This window comes from Falco punctatus, assembly GCF_963210335.1.
Source record: "Falco punctatus genome assembly, chromosome: 7".
Lineage (NCBI taxonomy): Eukaryota > Metazoa > Chordata > Aves > Falconiformes > Falconidae > Falco > Falco punctatus.
The window spans coordinates 71,044,484-71,055,081 of record NC_137587.1 but is presented as its reverse complement, the minus strand read 5'-3'; the positions used below and the strand labels follow the sequence as shown (position 1 = coordinate 71,055,081).

The 10,598-nt window shown below is 55.8% G+C and overlaps 1 protein-coding gene across 3 annotated transcripts; it reads left to right on the top strand.

Annotated features, from left to right (window-relative positions):
• Window positions 1-1,607: 1,607 nt before the first annotated feature.
• Window positions 1,608-9,684, top strand: SCAMP5 (secretory carrier membrane protein 5). Of its 3 annotated transcripts, XM_080396004.1 has the most exons (8): window positions 1,643-1,715; window positions 2,558-2,698; window positions 3,491-3,568; window positions 3,874-4,002; window positions 6,043-6,199; window positions 6,963-7,064; window positions 7,280-7,397; window positions 7,517-9,684. In XM_080396004.1, the coding sequence occupies exons 3-8, from the start codon at window positions 3,562-3,564 to the stop codon at window positions 7,709-7,711; spliced, it is 708 nt and encodes a 235-aa protein (XP_080252130.1). In that variant the 5' UTR covers window positions 1,643-1,715; window positions 2,558-2,698; window positions 3,491-3,561; the 3' UTR covers window positions 7,712-9,684. The 3 variants fall into 3 exon arrangements, with proteins under 3 accessions (XP_080252129.1, XP_080252130.1, XP_080252131.1); XM_080396003.1 differs by lacking the exon at window positions 2,558-2,698 and having other exon boundaries at window positions 1,608-1,715; XM_080396005.1 differs by lacking the exons at window positions 1,643-1,715; window positions 2,558-2,698 and adding an exon at window positions 2,725-3,018.
• The last annotated feature ends 914 nt before the right edge of the window (window positions 9,685-10,598 follow it).

The following is a 10,598-nucleotide window of genomic DNA, read 5'->3' as shown; positions in this document are numbered from 1 at the left end:
TTTCCTGCTTCCCTCTATTTTACCATCTGTGAAACGGGCATTTTCCCTGTTTCTGCCAGGTTTCCTTCCTAGCGTTCCCACAGAGCGATGCTGTTCATCTGCCAAGGGTGTTTGGTGACCAGGGCTCACTGGTGTAAAGAGAGATTTAGCTGCTTCCCTGCCCTGCACATGTTCCCACAGTGGGATGCTCTCCTCCATGCCTGATAAAGCATGACCGTATGCCGATGCTGGAGGTTGGACCCTGGGAAGGGAGGGTGATTTAATTGTCAAATAAAGCTGTTTCCATGACAGTGTACCGACATGCTCACAACCACCGAGGCAGGAGGCCCAAGCGATTTGCACAGGGCTCCTTCTGATGACACTGAGGACAAAGGACCCTTCTTAGAGTCCTCCTCATGTTGGTTGGAGTTCTCAGGCTGATATGGGATTTGTGTCCGCTTTAGGAGCTTTTTGTCCCTGTTCTAGCCCACCTGTGAGTTAATCCAGTCCCTTCCCCTGCCCTTTGCATCCCAGCCTTGGCATTGCTGACAAAAGCAATCAAGATATCTTCTGCCCTTCGTGTGGGCCATTAATTAATTACTGTCCGGAGCAGCACTGGGTGTGAGGCAGACCACCATGGGAACCCAGGCAGGGTGGTGGGGACAGTGGCTTCAGGCCTGTCTTGGACAGCGGGAAACTTCCTGCTCTTGGAAACAGTGATGTGGGATTTTTGACATTCCAGCGAGCAGCCCTGCAGCTGCACGGCTGAGCTGAGAGAGGGAACAACAGCAGCACAGCAGCTCCTCCAGCAGCCCTGGCAGCGGGACTGGTGGCAACCCAGAGGGAGAAATGACTCCCGTTGTATTGCCAGCACACTTGCTGCAGCGCCTGGGGGTTTTTTTAGACTGTTTTCTCATTAAAATACCAACTTCCCTGATGCTGCTTGCAGGCGATGGCTAACAGCCACCTGTGAGCACGGCTCCGGTGGGCTTTGCAGGGCACTGGCTACAAAGCCCCCAGGCATGCATAGACATGTGTGAGCTACGTGTGCGCGTTACTGCTGCTGCAGCTCTGTTGTGCTTGGCTAAAGGGTGAGTAAGGTGACTTAAAAAGTAGTAGTAGTCCCAAAGCACTGTGTAATTCTGCGGGGACAGTGTGACAGCAGTGACACAGAGCAGGACACTGTGGGCAGATACTGGCTCTGCGGGACCCCGGCCAGGAGCACAGCAGGGTGTGGACATGGGGTGCCCTAAGTTTGGTCCTGCTGGTGGGACCTGCAGGCTCAGACTTAGCCTCCTGGGTACAGGCAGCCTGCTCTGACCCCCAGAGCCCCTGCCCCATAGAGGGTCTCCCCTGCCCCATAGAGGCTCTCCTCCTATCCACGTGGAGCTTCCCATACCCATGCTCAATAGAGGGTCTGCCCCACGGAGGGATTACTGTACCCCTGCTCCGTAGAGCTCCCCCCCCTCAATAGAGCCCTTCCCACCCATAGAGCCCCCCAACCCTACAGGAGCCCCGCCCCCTTTCGGCGGCCCCGCCCCTCCCCGCCGGCGGCAGCAGGACCCTGGACAGCGGCAGAGGCTGCTCTCGCGAGATCTCGGGGCTGCCCATAGCGGGGCCGGCGGCGGCGGCGCAGTCTCGCGAGATCGCGGCCGCTGCGGCAGGAGCAGCGCCAGGCGGGCGGGCGGCCGCCGCCACCCGCCGCGGGACGGGTCGGGTCACGCCACGCCAGGCGGGTGAGCCCCGGGGCCGGGGGGCGGGCTGCCTCGGGGTGGGGGGGGCGGGCGGATGCTGCCCCCGAGGGGGACGACCGCCTTCTGCACCGACCCCCGGTCTGCACCCCACGCGTTGGGGGGGGGAGCTGCGCGACGTGGAGGCGCCCCCGGGGCTGCCCGCACCCGCGTGGGTGCCGATCCCTGCCCGCGGGTCCGAGCGTGAGGCGGGCCGCCGTTGTCCCCTCGCCAGGCAGCTGCGGGAGGCCCGCGCCGGGTTTCGGGGCGGGGGGGACGAGAGGCGTGCGTGGGGCACGGAGCCCTTGGCCCGTGGAAACCCCCGGGGGGCGATGGGCGCCGCGGCCGAGCCCTGCTTGCCCTCCCCACCACCCCCGAGCAGCACGCGGGGGGCTGGCACCCCAGGCACGGAGAGGGTGCTGGGGTTTCCCCTCGGGGTTACCGTCCGTGGGTTGCATTGCAGTAGCCCCCCCCCACCCCCCGGTTCGCAAGCCCTCCCCATATTGTAAAAGCCCCCCTCGGACAGCAGCCCTCCCGCAGTTCTGCGGCAGCCCCCCCAGCTTGGCCAGCCCCCTTTGTTTTGGCCAAGGTGCTGCAGTGCCAGAGCAGGTGTCGTGCCGGGGGGCACACCCGGCCGCATGTCCCCGCTCCCAGCACACGTGCGGGGGCCGCGTCACCCAGCCCTGCCGCGAGACGTCACCGCGCAGGCAGGCGGTTCGTATTTATAGCGCCCAGGGGATGGAGTCATCCGTGGGCTGCCGTCGGATGTTGGGAGACGGTATGCCAGTGAGCCGCGCGAGTCTGCTTTGCCTGGCCGGTGTCTGGCGTTGGGTGATGGTTTTGCCCAGGCAGGGACCCTCAAACCCTCCGGAAAGCCCAAAGCGTTGACCCCTGGGACCCCCATCACGAGAGACATGTTCGCTGCTGCCATTCCTCTGCCCGAGGTTGCCTGGGAGAGGGCAAAACCTGAAGGCAGAGCTAGCAGGCAGGTGAGGATATGCAGAGTGGCTGTCTTCACGCTTATATTTAAAACTTCAGCTCTTAATTTTTGCTTAATTTTCACTGCATGAGTATGGCATGGTCTGGGACTGTCCTGGGATGCTAAGCTCCCCACCTCTCCCACCTGCAAGGTGCCAAGTGATGTGACTAATCATTAAGCCAGCACTCAGGTGACTCATTAGTGACAATCACAACTGATTATTTTTTTTTCCAGCTGATATTTTCAGCCAATTTCCCTGCTCCCTTTTGGCCTGGTTTCTGGCTTGGGCTTGCAGAGATGGGAGCTGCGATGCCATCAGGAGGCAGCCAGGTAGTTCCCTGTGCTGGAGCTCTTTGCAAAAAGAAAAATGAAAAAAAAAAAAAAGTTTTGGGACAGGTAATGAACCTGAGGATTTCAAACTGTCCACAGCTGCCCCATTGCTCAGGGGGCCATGTCCCTTCCCCTGCCATCCAGCCTGGTCCCTCTTCTGGGGCTGGATGTAGGTCAGTTGGGAGTGGGAGGCTAAGCCCGTGCTCTGCCTCACATCACTGGATCTTCTCTTAATCTTCTGCCTTAACTGGTGCATAAGCCTCGGGCCGTAGGAGCTGGGATTTATTCTGCTACCAGCCAGGTGCCAGCGGTAAGCCTGGATGTGTGAATAGTGTAGAGCGTCCGTGTAAATAAAGCAAACTGCTTTCTTACAGCACTGTCCTTGAACTATTTTGGAGCGGGGAGGAAGGTGAAGGCTCTTCAGGGAGGTACCTGACCACTTCGTATCACTTTTTCTCTTGTTTTCCTCCAGCTTTGATAAAGCTGCTGGGTTTTTTCCCCCCTACTTTTCCTGCGGAACGGAAAGGCTGAGCGTGTGCCGGCATGGCAGGTATTGGGGGGTCCATGGTGGGGCTGCTCCTTGCCTCCGAAGCCCATCTGGGATGTTACTGGCCATAATATCACATTATTAGTCCCCAATGGGGTTGCAGGTGTCCACACTTGCAGGATCCACGTGGCCAGTGGGGGCTAAATTTGTCTTGATGCTTTTCTGTGGGTTGGTGGTGGTTACAAGGGGAAATCCTTAATTCCTGCATGAAACTCAATTCCTGGGGCTGAACAAGAATAATTAGGAAGCCTCTTGACCTATGTGCAGCTCTGTGCAGTGCCCGATGCTGGTGAAACTTTTTATTGCAGAAAAAGTGAACAACTTCCCTCCCCTGCCGAAGTTCATCCCCTTGAAGCCATGTTTCTACCAGGACTTCGATGCGGAGATCCCACCGCAGCACCGTACCATGGCCAAACGGCTTTACTACCTCTGGATGCGTGAGTCGCTGGGCGGGGAAGGGCTGGGGCAGGTTTGCATTCGCCTCTCTGAAGGCAGCTGCTCTGGAAGTCATGGGCTGAAAGAGCAGAGCAAGATCAGAGGAAGTCCTTCTGCCCCTCCAGGCCTTGGTGTCTCCTGTTCAAACTCCTCGGGCGTGGGACATGGGCTGCAGCATCCCTTGGGTTTCAGCCCTACCAGCTCCAGGAGGCTGGAGCTGGCTTAGTGTCCAAGGGCCATCGGTGGTGACCCTGACATCCCACTGGAGTCCACTGCGAGGAGACAGCTCTGAACCCGCACCTCCTCCTCCTCCGAAAGGATTTACTCCCCTCTCCATCTCGCTCAGCTGCTGGCCTTGTGCCCCAGGAGAGGAGAGGTGCCAACCTTCCGCTGGCTTTGTTTGGTGGCTGGGCAGGGGAAGGGCTTTCTCTGCCACCCCAAGCTCCTTGCAAGTCCTTCGGCAGCGGCCCAAGGCCAAGATGCTGCTTGGACTGGAGGGCTGGTGTGCCTGCTCCCCAAAATGTGGGAGCCCAAGGCTTCCCTCAGAGGTCTTGCCTGTTCCTCTTGCATGCCTCTGTGTGCCGTGCTGTGCTAACAGGGCTGTTGCCATCTTCTAACTCTTAAAACTAGCCTGGATCTCTCTTCCTTACCAGCCCCAGGTGGGGAGAAGAGCCAGAGGGGCAGATCACACCCTGCCATACGTGGAAATGTGTGTGGCTCAGGGCAAGCTGGCACCATTTTATTTCTTTTTAGAAGAACTTAGTTCCTTAATAGGTGTTTTCCCTGAACGCTGGGAGCATCAGTGCCCAGGGAGTGCCTTGTACTTTGGAGGCAGGTTACCAGCTGAGCTGGCAGCAGAGAGGTCGGGTGCTTCTGCTCTCGGCACAGCACCGGGCTGGCACCCCTGGGGGGGTGCCTCGCTCCGGCTTTTGGGGGCTGCGTCCCATTGGGAAGGTGACACTGGGGTAACTTCCCCCATCGTGTCAGGAGGGTTAGCATAGCTTGCCTATGAAAGGGGAAGAAAATAAAGCTGCGCTTCCCTGGGGAAGCTGTCTTGGGGCTGTTCAACTCCCTCCCCATCCCCATCTGGCTGTTCTCGCTCTTCTTAATTTAATAGAGCTCAGTTCTTGCTCCAGCCTCTCCCACAGCACAAGCACCAGCGCTCTGAGCCAGTCGCCTGTGTCTTGGTTTCTGTCTCTGGAGCTCCTCTCTGGATTGTTTTCTCCACAACTCCCCCGCAAACACCCAGCCACACGCAAGCGCAGAGAGGCTGAAAAGTTCCCTCGTGTCCTTGGGGGCTCTGGGAGCAGCGAGTGCCCGGTCAGCCCAGCCGACTGGGCTGTCTTTCTTGCCAGCTGCAGCTCTCTTGCAGGCAGTGGTGGGAGGGTTTTAATTCTCGTTGAAATAATGAATCATTCTCAAAAATCAGAGGCGTCAGAATGCAGATGAGCCTCCTCTGCTTTGTCCTGTGTCTGCTAAGCTGGGCTTCATAGTAATAGCCCTTGTATTGTGTAACCCCAAGCAGGGGTGGGAGAAACAAACACGCACCCCCCTGAACTGGCGAGGCGGGGGCCAGGAGTTCAGGACTTCAGCTCTCAGTGATGCTCGGGGAGCACCAGCACAAGCTCCTTCTGCAAAACTGTAGCTGGAGACAAGTGAGGAAGCTTCACTTTGATTCCTCCAGTTTTCTTCTGTTGGTGGAAATGTGCCCCAGCTTGCTGCCAGCCGGAGGAGGTGGCTCTTCCCTGTCCTCAGAGCCCCATGAGCCCTGGACCTGCTTAAGACATTACAACTCAGTGATTTTTTTTTTTTTTTCTTCTTGCTCCTCAGCTGAGGTTAGACCTCCTTGGGCTGAGCCAGCCTGGCGACGCTCTCCAGACTCAGCCGGCTTAAGGGCATTCTGGCTAGGGTAACACACTGCTGGCCAAACCCGCTGGAGGTCAGCCCCGCATGGGCATCCCTGGGGTTGGGGTCTCGTATTGCACTGACGTCCTTGCGTACACGCTACTCTGCTCCCTCTGTGTGTGTGTGTGTGTTTGCAGTGAACAGCATCACCTTGGCGGTGAATCTCGTTGGCTGCCTCGCATGGCTGATTGGAGGCGGTGGAGCTGTTAATTTTGGACTGGCAATTCTCTGGCTCATTCTCTTTACGCCCTGCTCCTATGTCTGCTGGTTTAGACCTATTTACAAAGCTTTCAAGTAAGTGGTCATACCTGAGCCTGGCTTCTCATGTTTTTTTGGTTTGGGGTTTTTTTTTCCCCTAAATGGTTAGTGCTTAGCTTGGGGCACTGCCTGAATATTTGGGGGAATTTCCACTCTTTCCATCTAGCCCTTTAACTTTCTAACCTTCAAAGCAAGAATTTGGAATTTCCTAAGGGCCAAACCCCCAACCATGTGATACAAAGACGCCCTACGTGAGCCTCTGTGCAGCGTCGGGGGGAGCGGTGAGGATGCAATGGGGGTGCCACCTTTCCCTCCCTTCCTGCCCATCCTTGAGGCTTCTTTTGTATTTTTCCACAAGTCCTCGAGGTGCTTGTATGGATTATCCATGCTGCTGAGGTCACTCCCCAGTGCAGTGTCCCCAGATCTAGAAAACTGGGGACATATTTATTCCTGGTGGGGGACAGTTGAGTTTCATGGTAGGGCAGCATGAGCTGAGAGCTGTGTCCGAACACAGATGCCCTCTCGCCTGATGCGCAGAGCTGGCTGAGCCATGGGGAGGGTCTGATGCCCCGTGGCTTTCCCAGGTGCCCCGTCACTACCTTCAGCCTCCCGCAGTTTCTCCCTTGCCTTTAGTTTTGCTCTGATGCCTGCTGTCTGCAGGCAGCTCCGCTTCTCACCACGCTCTCGCTAAACCACAGCCACTTCTGCCCTGAAAGAGTCCGAGATGTGGGAGCATCTCCTTTCCCTTGCAGAGCAGCAGGGGTGGAGAGGTACGGAGTGACTGAGCGTTCTTTTGCAGGACAGACAGTTCCTTCAGCTTCATGGCCTTCTTCTTCACCTTCATGGCCCAGCTGGTGATCAGCATTATCCAGGCGGTGGGAATCCCTGGCTGGGGTGTCTGGTAAGGAAGATGCTGCTCTTGTGTTGGGTGCAGGGACAATCACCATTGTGCCAGTGCTGTGGCCTCTGGGTGTTTTAATGTCCTCAGTGCTTTAGTAGCTTCTCTCCTTGGGGAAGATGGTTTGAGGAGCTGGGAGGGATGCTGGAGGCTGTGGTGTGCAGAGCCAGCCGGGAAAGCCCCCAAGCTGCTGAATGGTTGTTTTGATCTCCTTGCAGTGGCTGGATCGCAGCGATTTCCTTCTTTGGGACCAATGTGGGGTCAGCCGTGGTGATGCTGATCCCCACCGTCCTGTTCACGGGGATGGCAGTCTTCTCCTTCATCGCTCTCACTATGGTACAGGGGGAGAGAGGGATGCTGCGTTGCTTCAGGGAGCCCTCGCCGCTACCCTGGACGGTCAGTATGAGCTGCAGTTGCTCAGTGCCTCTGGATTTTCTCTTTCCAACCTGCTACAGGTGCATAAGTTTTACCGGGGGAGTGGTGGGAGCTTCAGCAAAGCTCAGGAGGAGTGGACCACGGGGGCATGGAAGAACCCCCACGTCCAGCAGGCAGCACAGAACGCGGCCATGGGGGCGGCGCAGGGGGCCATGATGCAGCACGAGACGCAGTACTCGGCCACCCCAAACTACACCTACTCCAACGAGATGTGAGCAGCAGGACTTTGTCCTCGGGCGAAAGATCTTGGGGGGAAGGGAGGAGGAGGAGGAAGAAGGCTGGGCCGAGTTTCTGCAGCTATTTCAGAAAGTCAGAGTGTACCATAACAGTTCTTTTCCCATTCTTTGTAACGAGATCATTTTGGATTTCCGCCCCGCCCCCCCCCCCCCCCCCCCTCCATTATTGTCTTGAGCTCTTTTATTTTTCTCCTTTATTTTTCATTTTGAAGAGGCCATGAGTTGACCTGCAGGGCTCTTGTTGTGCGTGGTAGTAAGTGTACATTCACGTGTCTTCTTTTTCCCTGTGAAACAGTGTACGGTGGTGATTTTTTAATTACTGTGGTGATAGGTGTATGTTAGAACTACATCAGCCAAAAACACCCCCACACCCCCATCCCCAAAAGGGAAAGAGAAAAATAGCAACCAGCACCCATCTCCCCTCTTGGAATAAGCCGTGAACCACAGTAAACCACAGGTTTACGACATGCGTGAGTTTTCTCTTTCAGTTGGTAGTGTCCAGCCACTTGCCACTGTCTCAACAAGGGCAAGCAATCCTGGGAATTCTCCCTTTTCTTTTGCTTTTTAACTAGCAGGTGGCTGGCTGATTTAGCGTTTTAAAAAAAAGATAAGGGGGGGGGGGGCAGGCGGGAGGGAAAGAAACCCTCAGTGCTGCTGTTGATAATGCTGGAAGCCAAGAGATTCCTAATCTACACCCTGGCTCAGGATCTACAACTTCTCTCAGTGTGTGGTATTGTAAATGAGTAGTTTACATTTTGACGTGGAAGACCAGTATTTGTGCGTGGCCGTGGGCAGGAGCCCTGGTGCACTGTGTGTGTGTGTGCGTGCGTGTGCATGTGTTGGGGAGCAAGGACAGGGTTTCCCTGTGGATACAACCATCCGGTTCCAGATTCTGCATCCTGAGTCTGGTGTTTTTTGTTTTTTTTTTAAAGGCTTCTATTTTGAAAAGCAGCTATAAAATTGGCAGTGTTTCTCAGAGGACCTATTCTCCAGGTCAAATCTTGCCACTCTGTATGCAAGCACATACAACCAGTCTCACTGACTATGTAAATAGTGAGGCCAAGATTTGTCCCCGTTAGCTTTTGAGCTAATTTAAGGCTCTTTAGGAAACCTCCAGGCTGGTGGGAAGGATTCCTGCTCACTTGCACTTCTAAAAACCGCAGTGAAACGTGGCCGTGGGTTTTCCTGGTGCAGAAATCCCTGCTCCTGTCAGCCCCGAGTCCTTGCCCAGTTAGGGGATGTTGGGCTTTAAATAAATGATCTTGCACCTTCGTGGGGAGCAGCTGAGCTCAGATAGACACCTCTTTGGCTGTGGCAGCAGGGGAAGGTGACCAGCAGACCCTGGAAAAGATTGGTTTGTAAATGGGAGCTGGCAGGACAGTGCAGGGCAGCAGTAGGGAAATCTCCTTCCCAGGGATGCTTTTCAGACTCTAAATGCACTTTAAATAAGCCAATTTTTTCTCTCCAAGTCCTAGATAAGCAGCCCAAACAGAATCTGATCCAGCCCCTTGGCTCAAATATCTCCTCTCTGCTGCAGGCAACAAGCTTAGCGTGCCACCGCTCATGCCCACAGCTAGCCAGAGCTGTGCGAGTCCCCAGCCCTTCGCGCCCCATCCCTCTAGCTGTCTGGTGATGCTTGTATGTGACTCCTAGCCACGAGAATCACCCCAAGGAGGAACTTCTCTTTCCCAGCAAAGCACACCAAGAATAGTTTCCTTTTTAAGGGTATCACTTCAGTCATTCTGCAGTAGACAGTTGTCTCTTGACAAGACTAAAATGCAATTAATGATAAAATGCCTGTCTGTGTGTGTGTATATATATATGTATAAAATGTAAGGAGAAAAGTAATCCGTTGCTGACCCTATTATGTACTTAATCAGGTTTAATTATTGTGCAATTCATTTACAGCTAGCCTAAAACTGACTATGCCAAATCACATGCTCTGTCATCCATGTCTGAGAAATGATGAATTACGTGACTTCACCTTTTGCATTTATAAAAAGATGCGTAAATAATAACTGTAACAAGCTGTAACTTACAGACATTGCTTCAGCATCTAACCCTCCTCTCCAGTGTGTCTCCTAAACGCGTGAGTGTCAGTGCTGACCACTGAAACATGCCCCTGTGGTTCCAGCCCTCCTGCCCCGCCAGTGGAAGCTGGGCAGGACACCAGTCTGTGACGGCTTTGGGTGGGGGCTGCCGCAGTTGTGATCGAAGGACAGTACCGCTGGAGTGCACAGGGTGGGAGAGCTGATGCGTGGGTGTTTCTGCAGCTGGGTGAGGAGGCAGCTCCAGACTAGAGAATGCTTGCTTGGGGTTTTACAGAGGTCCCACATTGCCTTCCACATCCCGCAGCTGGTGAGGCAGAGCCCTCTGCCTCTTGCCTTGCTGCTTATTTGTAGCTGACAACATCGGAGGGATGCCCAGGGAGCTGCTGCTTTTAAGCCGTATCTGGAAACCGTTGGGGACTGCCTGGCAAGCGCTGCCCCAGATCTGTCGTGCTTCTGCTTCAGACAATAAACAGGCAGCCCTTTAACTGCCTTCCCCCTGGCACTGCCCTGCGGCTGCCCTGAATCCTGTCCGAAAGGTTTCAGTCCTGCTCTGTAACCCCTCCCTGGGCTCCCCTGCCACCGAGAGCTCCCCATCTCTTGTGGGGATGCGGGGGTGGCCGGAGGCCCTGCACCCCTCGGATACTCTCCTCAGCCCTGTCCATCCTGCCTCCCCATTTCCCCCCTAGCAGCACGTCTTGTGGTGCCCTCGGCCGTCTCTCTCTGCCCTGCGCCAGGCTCCTCGCTCCAACACCTTTCTGAGGAGCCCGCAGCCGCCTGCCGGCCCTCGCAGCGATGCCGGGCGCTGCGGAGCGGCT

Bases quoted from the DNA above. Each gene is read 5' to 3' on its own strand.
- SCAMP5 (XM_080396003.1), top strand. The intron at 6,200-6,962 runs GTAAGTGGTCAT...GTTCTTTTGCAG, and splicing joins CCTATTTACAAAGCTTTCAA to GACAGACAGTTCCTTCAGCT. The intron at 7,398-7,516 runs GTACAGGGGGAG...AACCTGCTACAG, and splicing joins CCTTCATCGCTCTCACTATG to GTGCATAAGTTTTACCGGGG.